Source organism: Halichoeres trimaculatus, unplaced genomic scaffold, assembly GCF_033239565.1.
Source record: "Halichoeres trimaculatus isolate MK-OKI-2021-1 unplaced genomic scaffold, fHalTri1.1 fHalTri1_scaffold_21, whole genome shotgun sequence".
Lineage (NCBI taxonomy): Eukaryota > Metazoa > Chordata > Actinopteri > Labriformes > Labridae > Halichoeres > Halichoeres trimaculatus.
In genome coordinates this window covers 14,998,396-15,014,696 of record NW_027437199.1, presented here as the reverse complement: position 1 = coordinate 15,014,696, position 16,301 = coordinate 14,998,396, and the positions used below count along the sequence as shown (strand labels likewise).

General features: G+C 39.9%; 1 protein-coding gene across 1 annotated transcript in view; it reads left to right on the top strand.

Annotated features, from left to right (window-relative positions):
• The window catches only part of syn3 (synapsin III), a 122,534-nt gene that overhangs the window by 22,597 nt on the left and 83,636 nt on the right, over positions 1–16,301 (top strand). Inside the window, exon 3 of the mRNA XM_074698067.1 lies at positions 8,625–8,682. Coding sequence (XP_074554168.1) covers positions 8,625–8,682 — 58 coding nt within the window. The remainder of the gene's footprint in view (positions 1–8,624; positions 8,683–16,301) is intronic.

The following is a 16,301-nucleotide window of genomic DNA, read 5'->3' as shown; positions in this document are numbered from 1 at the left end:
CGCTCGGCTGTGTTAAACCAACTCACGGCTTTTCTCCTCCCTCTCTGCCATTTGCACGGAGGGAGGCGTGGACGCGCAGCTCTGTGCTCATGTGCGCTTGTACTGCGCCTCTCTTGGCATTGCAGGAAACTTGCAAAGTGCGCCGGTCACGCCCTGTGCGAAGGCCGGCGCAGGGCAGGTGCGCCTGCGCCTGCGCCTGGTCTACGAAATTAGAGCCCTCCGTGTTAAAATGTAGCTTAACAGTTAATAGAAAAGAGGATTTGTCGTTTCACGTGTGTGAGGGTGAATTTGTTTAAAGCTAACCTGCAGTCAATGAAGCAACTTTTATTGTTCGGAGGAATTTATGCCTTAAAGTTGGCTTTCTAAAGTTAATGACTGTCTTGGTAATGATATTTAGTCTTTCAGTCTATAAATAAAATTAAATCAATATGCATTTGCTCCACATTTCACAAATGCAGCCATAGGTTTGTTAAAGCTCCCACAGGGAACTTACAGGCTGTGTCTACTTTGGAACCTGTGTGGTCAATGCAACATTTTTTTTTTTTTTCGCATTTTTTTTCACTGTGGCGTTTTAGAAAACCCTTATCTCAGTCTTTGTCAAAAACTCTTCGTTTTAGCTGCTGTCTCTTTAAGGCTCCCCTCTCCACAAACCCCTTTCCCTCTGACTGGCTAATCCTCCAGAGACTTGTTGAGCGCAGACCTTGGTGTTTGAGGCCCGCCCCTTCAACATGCCTTTAACCAGTTGGGAGATGATGCAATGACCTCATAATTTCCGCAAGTCTCATAAAGATCTTGAAAAGCTCAGTCTATTGTTCTATAATATGTGAGAATGTAAGAGGCTTGATAATTTGCACGTTATGTGTGAACATCAAACAGCGATACTTCATATCCATGTTGCAAAAAAAAGAAGGCATAGCACACCCTCCTTAAAGTTTATCAGACGTCAGGGACCTCCTAGTGGCTTGTGGCCCCAACTAGATTTCTGTCTTAGTTGACAAGCAGATCGTTTGAGGTTGTGTGTTAAAGAGAAAATAAAAAAAACTTTAAAAAACTAGCATTTTTCTCAGTGCAAGTGCTTGCTTTTGTGCTTGTGGAGCCAAATCCTTTAAAAAGTCAACTGGTATGAAATCAGCATAACTGGTTGTTTCTTCTGTGGGGCAGCACAACAAGCCGTAAACACATGAGTGATGCAGCACATAAAGTGGTGAATACACTGAGAATGGATTGTGTCTGTTTATAGCATCAAGAATCTACCACGTCTGAAGGACTAAGTGACTAAGCTAACCGAGCTACCACATCATCAGTCTGTGCAGGACAGAGTTACGCTGAGTGGTCACATCCTGATACAGTTTAATTCCATCAATACCCTTTACTCAGATATAAAAAATGTGCTTGACTTATTAACTGAGAATTTGACAACCAACCTCATAAAGATATTTTTTAAATCATTTTGTCTCATTGTTCCATATTGTGACTATCATTATCCTAACTCTATGTCCTGGAGCCTGGATCTATATCATAATGTGACTGCGTTTATTTTATTCTATTTATTTATTTTTAAATACAATTTCTCCTAATTATCACATATGGTACCATAATTCTGACTTATCCCATTTTTTTTTAAATCTCCCAATTTCTACTTTTTTTTCTTATCCCATAAAATTAATCTTTCTAGTTCTGTTCAAATTTACTTTCTTATCGATTCTTTTAAAATCTTATTTTGACTTATCTTAAATGCTGACTTTTTTAAAAAAAATCAAAATTACACTTTTTGGGTTAAAATTAGAATTTTTATAATTTGTGACCTGTTAGAGAATAGCAATAAGAGTTACTTCTATCTATAATTATAAGCAGTGAATTTCCCGTAGAACCACGCAGTGTTTAAGATACTAGGATTGCCTGTAACTTTCCTGACTTGAAGGCACAGTGAAGGTATCACAGTGTTCATCCACCCATCACTCCCAGCCTTGGGGTTTGAATTTCCTTTTGGGCATTCCAGCTGAGAGGCTGAGGTCTCTGTGGAAACGCTGCTCTGTCCTGACAAGCTTGGCCTCCAGCAATGACTGATGCACAATAGCAGTACACAGCACTGAGGCAAAGTGTCCGAGAGCATCACCACCACCGTCAACAATCCCTCCTTTTCTGCCTCTCTGTCTCTTGCTCTCCCTCTCGGGCTGACACGTAAGACCTTTCTGCCAAGAAGCTGTCAGTCTGTTTGTACTGCGTTCTGAATGATATGAGCCTCTGATTGCTCAATTCAGCACTGAGTTAGTAAAGTGTTTACTTCTTCATGTACTGAGCAGAGTATGGTGTGATCCTTTGGTTGCCCTGAGCCATATGAAGTGGGTTTTAATTTCATGTTTTGTCATGCTGGTAGCCCACACACTGCTGTGTGTCTTAAGATTAACAAGGAGACGAAAATCTTTTTGGCATTCAGGAACCAGTGCAGCACCTTTATGAAGAAGGCAAAAGTTCACAGCAAACAGCACGTAGAGCAGAAACTTCTTTATGTATCAGTATGTCCAGCTCTGTATGTGGATCTACTGCAGATATCCAAGCCGGCAGACAAATGCCACTGGCTGTGACACTGTACTGAATAGAAATGCACACCATAGACTGATGGCATTTCTGGTTGTGTTTTCAACAACTGTTGAAATCATTTTATTCACTTTATGTTCACAAGCAAGCAGATACTATCAGCAGTTAGCTTGAGAAGAGGCTCGAAGTCTTAGCAGCTAAAAAGCTGGACACTGTCTTCAGGAGATGGTGTTGTGATAATTCTTCACTGAATGTGAAGCTGATAGATTTACAGCTACTCACTGGCTTCTGTAAAGGTCATACGCCTCATCTGTCTACAAGGCTAAAGTTATTGGAATATTGAAGTAAATTGAACTTTAACCAATGTGCGTCACAAATCTCATGGTTCTTGTTGAAGGGTCTGTTATGGTGATGCTTTGAGGTCATTTGTTTTCTGTTGAGGTGCTTAAAAAATAGCTGACAAATGTAAAGTTGGACCCTGTTAGTATTACCTTTACATTTATTGTCACTCTTTGGTCAGTTTCTGGAGTTTTTTAAGTAAAATGTTGTCTTATTTTTGTCTGATTCAGGGTTTCAGTTGTCCAACAGTTCAGGGTCTTTTTTGATGCATTTTGCCAAAAATCTTTGATGATAGAAATGTCTGGACTGTGGACAGGCCAGTTCAGCACGTGAACTTTTTGGCGACAGAGCCATGCTGTTGTAATTCATATAGAGTGTGTTATGGGATTGTTTCTCTGACATATAGTTTCCCCCCAAAAAGGAGAAGTATTGGATGACAGTAACGTGTCTCGTCGTGGGCACCCGTTCATTTTCATGTTGCAGATGCTGGCTTCTGAACTGGGCACTGACAACAAACATGGGTGTCCGTCACCTCTATGAAGCAGAAGATGTTCATGAATTCTTTTTTGGATTTGTCAGGCCACAGGACAGATTTCCACTTCATCTCAGTGAATCTTAATCACACCCTGGCTCAGAGGAGTTACCAGCGTTATTGGATCATTATACACAGTAAAGCTGAAATCCAAGCAAGTGTTTACATTTTATTCTTGAACAGACATCTTTTAAGACTCTGTATGGACCACATACATCTAACCAGTCAAACAAAATATATCTCAACTAAAAGACAAAACTAAGTCCTGAATTGATTAAATTAAGAGAAAAAGAATTCCCCAATGGAGTAGGAATTAATTTGTTTATTTTTTTCTTCACCTATATATTTTTTTAAAAAAATTTAATGGGAATTTGACTCTTTTTAAGCATTTCAGGCCTCAAGTTTTTACTTTGACCCTTTGAGCCCCGGCCTTTTTTTGTGTCTCTGCTACAAAAATGACATCCCCAAATTGAAAAGAGTATATCTCTACATCTAAAAGGTCTATTTGAATTGAATATTGAATATGTACAAAGGTGTGAGCATTGGTATTCATGCCACTTACTCAGAGTAATAACTCAAGTATTACTTGAACAAACAGAAACTTTGGGACTGTGTATGATGCCTCTTTCATGAGCATCTCCTATTTAATCTGATGGGCAATACGATTTTATTTATACATGATCAGGATTCCTCCTGGATGCCTCTCTCACGAGGTGTTTCGGGCATGTCTAATTTGGAGGAGACCCAGGGGTAGACCCAGGACATAGTGGAGAGATTATATCTCTCGACTGGCCAGGGAACACCTTGGTATCCCCCCAGAGGAGCTGGTGTAAGTGGCCGGGGACAGTGGTCGTTGGTCTTCGCTGATGGCACTGCTGCCCTCACGACCCTGACCCAGTTAAGCAGTGGAAAACGAAACAAAACAAAATTTGCTTCGTTCTATGCCTTTTGTTACATGAAAGTCCCAAAAATAGGAGACTTTATGGTTAAAAGGGTTAATATCTTGATTTAGGATGTTTCTTAGTGCAACACCAAACTGTTCACAGATGACAGTTTTTGGAAGCAGTTTTGAGCCCATGCAGTGATTTCCACTACAGAGTTCTGTCTGTTTTTTATCCAATTCTCCAGATCCTCTGAAGCTTTTGTTCAAATTATGCATCACAAATGATGTAGTCCTTAAATTTGCTATATTAAAAGAACCTCATATTGGATGTTGACCATTTTTAGTTATTATTTCAAGTTTCTCAGCCTTTGTACGTTCTCATATCTGCTTGTAAGGGAAGGCTAAAGGGTGGGACTCAAGGCTATGATGTATAACTGCTGTCAGTGAAAACTCCCTGAGATAAATTATGTTGTGATTAATAGATAAAATTGACTTAAAATGACTGGCCAACTCATTAAAAAATGTCCATGGTATCCTGTTACTGGGAGCCCTGCATCCTTCAAAGGACAAAACATGTGCTAAAGCAACACGTGGGTAATATAATCTCCCTATAAAAAACATATTTCCTGTATAGAAAATCTCCTTTGTAAACATAGCCATGTTGGCTCAACATCAAGTACAGCACTGTGGACACTTATAGAAGCAGATAAATGCAAATACACACTGGAGGGCCTGTTGGGTTTCTCCACATACATGACTCATACACTTTCTATTAGGAGTATACAGAAGTAGGAACATGTTCTCATGGTGAAAAAAGGAGGAATTTTGCTTCATGATGTTTTTATAGTGGGTGTGTGCACTGGGAGAAGGAAAGCCCAGACCTCTTAGCAGAGCTGATTGTTTACATTTGCACATGTATGAAGTGGTTGTTGAGAACAGGGGAGCCCGGCAGCCTGTAAATTAAATTGATCATTTGGAGTGACGACATGTTTTGCAATACCTTGAAACACATACCAGTCATTTTTGGGGGGTGAGCTTTGCAGGTCCTGCCCCATACTCTGTGGTGGTGGTGTTCCAGGGTGACAGAGGGCATTGCCTGCTGAGAATGTAGGTCAGTCGTGCTGAAGATTCACGGCTTCCAGGATGAGACAGCTAAGGGACCCAAAACGTTTAACTCCCAACAGCTGGGAGATGTTAGGACCAAGATCCCCCTCAGCGGCCGTAATGAGGCTTAATGAATGGACCTAAAGGGACAGATGGAAGGAGATGAAAAGCAAACGAGGCATACATGAAGAGGACAAGTCGAGGAGGAGAAAGGCTTTGTTTGAGGAGAGGCTCCGAAAAACACGCTAGAAAGGAAAACGTGTTCTGGTGTGAGGAGGTCGAGAGGCACTCTGAATCCCTAACAGCCTGTCCCAGTAACCGAAGGCCTCTAGCATGTACCCTACATCCTCAGCTACACACAACCTCAGCCTGAAGCCTTTAACAGATTGTTAACCATCCCACGCCTGCAAGGGGTGAGAGTTCAACCCTGAGACTCATGGAGCTTGGGACATGGCTGAAAACGTGCATCATAGCATTTCACATCCCCAAGCTGAGAGGGATCTACATTTATATGGGTTGTCAAATTAGCACGTTATCCAAGTGCGTGTAGTTTCTCCTAAATAAAACATCATTTCTCAGAAACCCTGCTGTGCATGGGCCATGAGGAAACAATCTGATTCAGCAAAACAACTCAGAAGTCCAAATCCTTCATAGAGTCCATTGTCCAGTTTTCTACAGCTGATGTTTGATGAAAAACAGCATTTTTGAAGGACATTGGTGCACTTTAATTTATGGTGTGCGCTGTCCCAAAAAATTGAGTATAATAGAGGACAAAGTTATGATCCAATTTTAAAAGAAGCATTTGCTCTTCGATCCTTCTAAAACCCTTGTGCTAGCTTTTGCCTGTGCTCTGTGTTATCTGTATCAACCCCTTTCAGTAAAAAATGAGAGGTTTGCCAAAATAAAAGGTGCTTTATGGCCCATTTGTCAATAAGAAAGAAAAATTTGAGTGGGGCAGTATCCTACATTTCTAGGCTAAGTGGGTCTTGATACAGCTTAACAGTACAGTCCATTGAAAGCCACATAATGGGAATCTAATTTTCTGACTGGTTAAATTTAGAAGACTCAAAGCCTGAGTCATAAAAGGGTTTCATGGCTTCTGTGCTTTTCAAATGTGAAAATGAGACAAAGGGAAAAAGAAATATTGACAGAGCAAGGGTTTTAATTCTTCATATCCGTTTAGCATTTATTTAAACTAGCCATTACTCAGATCACCTTTGGAAAATTTGGCATATCGTAATGCAAATAATCCAATATAGGTTGGAATCAAGCCTGAGCTACAGCAACTCTACCTCTCTAGATGACCTGTTAGTGGTATTGTAATAAAATGTTTTTAATCTGTACAGGCCATGGTACAACACCTGTAAAAACCAAGCAGCCACTTCCAGCAGCAAAGACTCATATTGATGTGAAAGTCCTAAAAACTGCAGTTCCTCAAGAGTCCACTTGAGGCTGGCTGCAGAAGTACTTGCAACCAAACACACTCCCATTTAAAGAATCCAAGTTTAATAGAGAAAGTTAACATATTTGAAGCCTGGTACAATAAATTATGTTGGTCGAAATAGATTGTTTTCCCAACAGCATACAACTTTGGAGGCAGAATTTTTCATGACTCAGCAGTTCAGAAGATATCGAAAACACAACTTTTGTGTAATTAGAGGCTTAACTGTTGGCAAACACACTGTAGCTGTTAACAAGGAAGCTTAAAGGTCACCCCACCAGCTTGACAGAAATCAGTTTGAGTATAGCATTTCTAATATTGTATCCAACAACGACAGACTTAAAAACTTTGTTTCAGAAACAGATGGGTGACGTCACAGAGACTACTTCCATGGACTTATACAGTCCAAGGCAGGTGCAGGTACACACACACCCACATGTGTAGAGATATCCTGGAGCTGGAGATTTGAGCTCATTATTTACATATGGAGTTCCAAAGGGATAACAGTGCACAGCTGGGCACAGCTCTGCAAGGGCATCTTAATGTCTTCTTTAGTTTTTTGCTGACTCGTGGATTGAGGTGGACATTCAAGCTTTGGTTAATGGTCCATTAGTACGCTAAAGGATGATGTCAAGCAAGAGATTTTCACATGAGCCATTGAGCAAATGTCACAGAAGCTTTCACCCTGTGGCAGTTTAGTGTCATTTGGGTTAAATGGTTCAAGCTTCTGATTTAATTTTAATTGTTAAAGTTGAGAAGTGGTGTCTCAGTCCTCCGCCTTTGGTAAGTGACCCATTGTTTAACAAAAGCGAGTGAGTTAAATGTTAGATTATGTCTCCTCTGAAAAAGTTTTCCAAAGCCAAAACTAACTAAATGTATACATAAATAATACTCTTGGACTCAGTTAGAAGACACAGCCCTGAATTGAAAACTGGATGCATCCTATTAGTGTAGACAGAGAAAATTAAATGTAAGTCAATAACTGAGCTGTATTATGGGGAATGTTGGAACGTCTTGCAAGACTTTCCAAGATCGTTTTTGTGTTAATGTATTAACATGTTTTTTTTTCTGCATATCAGTGTTACTATTAAAATATCTGAAACAGAAGATGACTTTGTAAAGAATAAGTTGCAAAAAAATCATCTGACACTCGTGTTAATGTGTAAGCCAAATACAAATGAAACTGTTGAACTCACTAAATTCAAACTGAGAAATTTTTGCAGCACATCAACTTTATTTGTTCTGAATATTACTGGACTTTTTGAAGTTTATGTTTTTTACAGTTTCCATCCTTACAGTACCAGATGTTTACAATTCTCAGGGCCAGTTTTACCTTAACCCCACAGGAATAACAACAACACACACACAGACAGTCCCTTAGTTCTCTTCATTAAAAGCAGTATATGGCACTAGTTGATCTTTGTCAGGGGATTCTGTTTGTTTGAAGCCATGCAAGTCCAGATTCTGCATTTATGGAAAGTATGAGTCATTGTTTTGTCCGCTCACAAGGTATTTGGGAAGGTCTGTTGAAATTTCAGCGCTCCTATCAAATAAACAAAGGGTATTTTAAGGATGTTTTGACTGTTAGGAGTCGTGTTGGTGCAGGAGGCGAGTCTACATGTTCATGCACACAAATGACCCAAAGTCACACGGATCACTTCTTGAAACGCTGTGATTCTGACAGTTTGAAGGATCACATTTTTATTTGTACACATCCAATTAAATACTCTGTGTATCAAAGCATTACCATGCAGTTCCTTGACATTTTTTTCCTCTCTTCTTTGCAGGGCAAAGTACTTTCGAGGGAAGAAGCTGAATGGAGAGTATGAGATCCGTGTGGAGCAGGTAATCAGTTGTTAATCTCTCACATGCTTGACTTCTTTTTGTCAAAGGTGTTTTTAGAACTCTTGAGTTTAAAACCGTGCCTATAATAATGTGCAAAAAAGTATCATGTAGTAAGGCACGATGTATTGTGAGGAGGTTGTCATGGCTGGTTGGAATAATGACATGGTGAGCAAGAAGTAGAGGGGTCAAATCAGCTATAACCACTAATGTTCCACTTAATACTCAGTTTCCATCTGAAGACTTGGACAAGCTGTAACAAAAGACTAATCTGAAAAGTTTTCATTGTTTAAAAACTATTTATCATTATCCTATAATCTCCAGCTATAACTGAACGTTTATTTCTAAATCAGCCTCAAACTTTAAATGTTTAGTTTGTTTCTTGATTCACTTGTCTTAAGTTGCACAAAAGCACTGGGTCAGCCTGTTCTTAAAGAACCAAGCTTATAATCCATAAATGCTAAACTAAGCTAAGCTTGGCTTAGCTGAGCATAAAGAATTACAGCCAGCTGAATGAACCCAAAGATTAAAAATTTGCACATTAGCACCTCCAAAGCTCACCATTAAGAATGTTAAAATCTCATTAAAAGTCTCTGCATGAAAAGAACTTTTAAAACATACATCTAACCCTTAATTCCTGCCTTTAAGCAAAGCTAGGCTAAACTGATCACCTAATAGCATTAGCTACATACCTAACTGATAGACGTGAATCCATTCTCTAATTTAACTCTAGGAGAAAATACTTGAAAAAAAAACGAGCTTGATTTTGTGAGGAGTAACAGAAATGTGTGTGTTTTTGTTGACATGCAGTATTTACAGTGTGTAGATTACGTCTCATTAACCTCGTATAAGTGTTCACTCATACATCTGTGAGCCATCCTGGAGACCAGAGCCGCCTTTGAAATGGAGTTTTGAGTTTTATGAGAGGAGGAAGAAAAGGACCACAAAGAGCCGGACCGGTGATTTTACAGCCTGTTTGCTCAACTCTGTACTGTTGTGGTCACCTCCTCCTCCTGGGACAGGGTGGGGCTTGGAAAATGAGACAAAATTGCGCAATAAAACTTGCATTGATAGTTTTTTTTGTTCATCTGGTGGTGTCACAGATACTGAACCCCAATAACCCAACAGAGGTGGAGTTAATGAGGCACCTTCAGCTGATGATGAAGGGGACCAGAGGAGCCCACAAACCTGAGCTAGAGCTACGATCAACCTACTTAGATCTCCTTGCAATCCTACACGATTTCCCAGAAGCCCTGTGCTTTGACTATAACAAGTCACTAATTGCCTTGAGCAGCCTGCCTCTTCATAGGCAGTTTGTGTACCTCACTGTGGGCCTGGGGATGAAGGAAACCTGATCTGTGTGTGAAAAGTTAGCAACATGCTGAAATGAACTCTTTAACGGACAACAATAAAAGCAGCACTTCTTCTTCTCCTCTGTCTTCAATCCCACTTCCTTATCAGCTGAAAATGTATCTAAAATGCAAGCATTCAAATAATAACAAGACTGTTTTGTTGGACACCTGCAAAACAGAGTTATCTTACATTGATTGTTTTAGTGAATGCATTTTTAAGTGTAGTTTAGAACTACTGGACCATAAATAATGCGAACCAATACATAATGAAACAGCAGTCATCTTCTGTGCTTGTTTGTATCCGGGTAGTAAAGCATTATCGCATTATGAAGGTAACCACTAACCAGAGCTACAGCCATGTGTGAGAGCAGTGAAATTACTTTTTGCATGGTTCACGTCGACTTCTGTCAAGCCAACTCTTTGAAGAAAACAGCGACTTCAGTTTTGATCATTAAGTTTAAAAATCTGCACTTGGATGGACCTTGTCTGACAAATACTAGCTGTCATCTCTCAAGCTCATGCTCACAATCCCCAAAGTAAAAGAAGTCTCCTGTGGCATATTCACTGCCATATAAGGTGCCATCTTTAGACTGCAGCACAGACTCACCACAGCATGTGATTCTGCAGAGCAGAGGTCTGATGCATGAAATAGAAATAGCAAGAGAGAAAAGAGAGCACGGCTTTAATTCTTCCATGTAATATCTGTCATTAAGGCTGCCCTTTACCTTCCCAAGCCACTGCTCCCACAGCTAATTTATGAGCCCCTTGTTGTAGATCTGTCTCTCTCATTTACATGACCCACTTTGAAGTTACATTTGGCAGGCGTCTGAGGTCCAGTGTCCAGCGGGTAACTCCTTTTATCCCTTAAACAGATCCTGATGGGAGAGCTGGTCGTGGTTCTTTCTGCTTCTCAGTGTCTGATAATAAAAGCAGGCAGGCTGCTTCTCATTGCTAAAATGATGAAACGTGCGCAGTAACTGTTCTTGATGCTTGCAGTGCCAAGAACATTCCAAGAAATCCTCTGTCAGATTAGCGTATCAGCGCTGCCCCATGGATACATCGACCTAGACCAAAATACCGAAGTGTTTACAAGCATGACACCAAATGTTTTCACTCTCTCTCAGTGATGGTTAAACAGTTACTGTTTCAAAATGAGCGGTAATATGCTCCAATTTTTTTAATTTTTATGTACCTTGTCACCTCTTTTTAACACCATAGTAAAAATAATCAACTGGCAAATAGCAAAACATGTGGTTTTTATGGTTGTGACCAAGCAGCAACCTCTGGTCTAAGAATATGAGACACTGCAGAAGTACTAAAATCTACTGTTTCTTGAGTGTCTGCTTGAGGCTGACTCTGGAAGTACTGGAAGTCACAAACACACCAAGCCAAAAAAGCAGTTTTCAAAGCAGAAATTAACCTATTTACAGCCTAGTTCAAAAAACGTCTCCTGTCTGAGTCGCTAATTTTATTATCGGCACACACTGTACAGGGGGTGAATTTTTTTCTAACTCGGCTGTTCAGAGGATATTAAGATCGTGAGCTTGCCCAATCAGAGGCACAGCTCAGGGTCACGTGACTGACAGGCGTCCTATAGCTGTATGCAAAGCCCTTGCCACTTCCAATATGGCCGCTATAGCCGATGTGCTTCATTTTCCGGTTCAGAAACAGACGGGTGACGTTGAGGAGACGACGTCCATGTTTTATCCAGTCTATGGTTGTGGCACATTCTATTTCACGAACTCTCTAACAGCTCAGTTGATAAGTCATGCATAACATTTACTTTGAAATGAACAGAATTGGAATATTAGTTTTGAGCTTCAAGTTGAGCTAACACCTTGAGCGAAGCATGCAGGCGCAGGTAGTTTAAAAATGCCAGACTTCTGACTTCAATTAAAGGGATGTCCTCAGGTTGGTGTGTTGTGACCGGCCTGAAAGTTGCAAGAAACAGTAGTTTCGTGCATACAAGACTAAAGACACATAAAACAGATCCCGGTATCAGGTATTGGACCACAGCTTCTCCAAAATTTGGATAATTTTCAAAGTTGTTTTGCCAACAACTCAGTTGGCAATTTTTATTTTTCATTTTTACTTTAGGCTACATTTTTGGGTTTTTACACCACTTGAAAAGGACAGGGCAGTGAATATTAGACAGTGCATTAACTGGGGATCACCAGATGGCATTAAAAAATCTAGTTTATTTAGGTCATGCAAGTCATGCTAGCATTGAATGATATGGATAGAAATGTTTCTCATAATTAAATGGACTTAAAAATGTTTTAAAATGTTTTAAAATGTAGAAAATTGGAAAAATCCAATTAAAAACACAATTAATCTTGATTAACTAGTGAAATTCTTTGTAGTTTAAGTGTTACTGTTTTATTTTCCTCAGGGATTCTGTATGTTGTTCCTTCTCCATGTGTGTATGTTGATTCTGGATGTGGTAATCAATCATCAACGTTTTTTTTCTGATTGGTGAGCTGAAGTATTGAAACCTGGACAGGGTTTGGCACAGTCTTTCAGAATGGGTGTTTTTAAGAGATCTTTGGAGGTTGTGGTTCACGTGTTGCGTACAGCTTTTGAAAAAGCCTCTAAAGTATCAGCAGTTGGCATAAGGGTGGACATGCTAAACAAAGGTCTTCTTCAACTTGTGGGACTACAAGTGGTAGAGTTGGTGATTTGAAAAGTCTACTGTGATAAGGATCTAAATTAAAATGAACTGACTTCTGTCGAAGTTGGCCACAGACACGATTTCACCCAATAAGAAGCTGCCAAACAACCCGCCTGTTTGCTCCCCACCAGCCTTACAGGGTCATAAACACTGCAATTTACACAAATGGACAAATTGGAAAAAATTGAGGAGGCCTGTTGTTTAAGACAAGGGGGCGCTTCTTCAGGGTTTCTTGACCATGTGTAGCTCTGGACAGAGAGGGCAACATCTGCTCTGCAGGCACATGACCTCAGCTCTGTCCGTGCTGCTCTCTGCCTCAGCTATGGCAGTTATCTGCAGCCTTTCTTTGGCTGGTATTTGCATATCACACAGGGCAGAAAATTTCTCAAGAAGGGTGATTTGGTGAATTGGTTTGGTCCTTGTTGATCCCACTACCCTCATGCCTTCTGTTGCCCCGTGGCATTTCACTCCCCGCTTATAACTCAGCATTTAGTGCCTCAATGGATTATTTCACTGCTGTCCAAGGTGGTAGTGATTAGTGGCAAATACTTTTCTGAGTGCACATGAATGGTCCACTGTACTTCAGGCCTCTCAATTGCATCAGTATGTAATCCAACAGAGCTTATCAAGTAAGGCTTAAACAGTCAGTCAGCTCTGCAACTCCTAACCAAATCAAATCACCACAGGTTGTTCTCTCTGAGTGTGTGTACCAAAACCTGAAAAGCCTTACATCATATACCTCAAACCATTCTTATAAAATGAGCATCTTTTATAACATGACTCCGACAACTGCCTGCATTACTTTCTGTTGCAGTTGTGTTTAATCCGTGTCCTGGTGAGTCAGCGTTTGCCTGAGTGAAACCCAAAACCCAAGATGTAGAACCAAAGAAATAAAGAATATATATATATATATATATATATATATATATATATATATATATATATATATATAGAAGCTCTACATAGACTGAAAATATTTTACCAACGGCTATTCCAGTTCGGTCTTCTACTCAGGACAAGATCAGCATTGAGAGATTACAAAACTTAAATCTAACCTTTATTTTAAGAAAAAAAATAATATTAGATTAAATACAAGCAAAATTCACAAGACCAGAATTTCATCATATTTCAAGATATTCAGAGACAAAAATCATGCGTTGCTTGTCAAGCAAAACAAATCTACCAATGGGGTAGGAAAAGTTTACAGGTTTCTTGAAATAAGAACGTGTTAAAACAATAATTTAATTATTGTTTTTTTCTTACCCAATTGGCTGAATTCTTTTACTTTTTACAAGCAATTCAGGCATCATTTTTTTCTTTTAATATCTTGAAATTATACTGTTTCTCTGGACTTTCCGGACTTGTTGGATGAATGTGGCTCATATATAGTCTAATCAGAGATTTTTTTGCAAAAAATGAGACAAAAACACCTTCCAAGATTTTAGTTTTTGCAGTCTATGTATCATAAGTGTTAACTGTCTGTGATGTATCCTGTTACCCAATAGGGCTGTGACTATATGCTATTCTCGCGATTCGATTCTATTACAATCTTTGAGGTGCCTATTCTACTTAAATTGCGATTTTTCAATAATTACAATTTTGCAATTTTTAGTTTGCTTCTTTGACACCAGACCATGTAAAAAAGTGAGATGATGATGATAATGTCTACAGACTATATCAGGAGTCATATTTTCCCATTAAATGCACATCACATGAGTTAGAGCGATACATTTCGCCCTCTGCTGAAGAAAAATGGTAACTTATTTTGTAAACCCAGTTTATAAACTAAGAATGAAATTAAGAATTTAAACAAACAAAAAAAATTTTGTTGTCAAAGAATCACGATTTTGGTATCGCCAAAACAAAAAATCCCAATATATTGATTTTTGATTTTTTTTCTCCCACCCCCATTACCCAAGTTACTCTGTACCTAGATGAACTTTTCAGCATTTTAAAAAAAAAAAAAGAAAAGCAAGCAAAAATATTTAGTTTAAACCAACCACAATCACAAACTAAAAAGGAGCATGACAAGACAAAAACAGCTGACAAGGAATTTTTAAGCAGTTTTAACTTCCTCTTTATTTAAACAGAAAATAAAATTCACACTGACTAACTTATCCAAAAGGCCAGAAAAATGAAATTCTTTGTCATGACAACATCAAAGTGAAAGAGGAAAAAAAAAGTTGCAGATTGATCCGTTTTCTTCTATTACTTTTACTAAAGACAGCACCCTGTTTACACTTTGACTCGTGACCGAATGAAAGGCACCTCAACCACCTGAACCTCAGAGCCACGGGTTCGTCCAAATCTAAAAATACCCTCAAAGATTCCAGATGAGCTGCTGTCAAGTGGTGTTTACTGTACTGTCCACAGGTTCACATGGCTGGCTGGTCAGGACAGAGTGCAAGAGGAGCTGCAGGGACAAATGAGACCTGCCTGTAAATGTTTGAGGCTGAGCTAAATCAGTGTCTCAAGCCTCTGAACTATCCGTCAGGTATGAGGTGTAGTTAATCACAGCCACACTGGCTTTCATAATTCTGTTCCCTTTAACAGGTTGGATGAAAGCAGTCCTTAATTCAGCCTGAATGCAGGTCAACAGATGAGAAGAATCAGCTCTGGAGGCAGTTGTCCCATGTATCACTTCCTGTTTTCCTTTCCCAGGGCAAGAGCTGCTCCAAGACAAGTGTCTGAATGTGTTACCGTGATGGTAACCATGGTGCTGTGAAAAGACCTCCTGTCCTGGCTTCTGGGCCTGTCCCCCGCACCAGCCACTTCATCCATTACCGCCCAATGACAGTTGTTGTTCGCACTCCTCTTACCCTGAACCAGCCAATCAGAAGCAGCGTGGAATCCTCTGCCCTTGCCAAAATGTTGCCCACTCTCTGCCTTTATCTGGCTGCAGCAAAAGTCACCATAGGCCTCGGTGTTTGAGATGGGATTTGCTGAGGAGATGAAATGATGAAGTATGTGCGTGTACCTGTGAGTGAATGTGTGTTTGAGTGAGATTTTTTTTTTTTTAGCAAGCAATGTGCCGCTGAGCACACAGATGTTTCTTTCAGAGGAGGGTATCAGAAGAGCTGAGCTGAGAAAAGGAAGGGAGCCAAGTGCATGTCCTTGAGGCACATAGTGTGTGAGTGGCGCCTTGTTGTCCCCTAAATAAGATTACGGCATTTACTCGCCCCCTGCTCTTCCTCTGAGAGTGCAACACAATAAATAAAAGAGGTGGGTGTTTTTCTCTCTTGGCTAAAAAACCCCAGTTTCGTTATGTTGGTGCATTCTTTTCTAAAACCAACTCACTCCCCCTTACGGAGTTTACACGGGCCACAGCTCTGGATGAAAAGGAATGTTATCACTGGGAGAATATTGCTGATAATATTTCCGCTTTATGTAGATGAAAGCTCATGTAAAGCTTAGTAAAGCAGGCTTAAAGTCTCAAAGGAGGATCACAGTATGAGAATGTGTAGATAGCAGTTGACTGAACTTGCCATGCAAATTGGCAGGAGCTGGGTTGAGTAGAGGGTCAGCTGGAGGATTTGCTTCCTTCTCCATGCGTGCTGACGATTGGAATGGCTTGTCCATGTGTCATGTATCATTGTGTC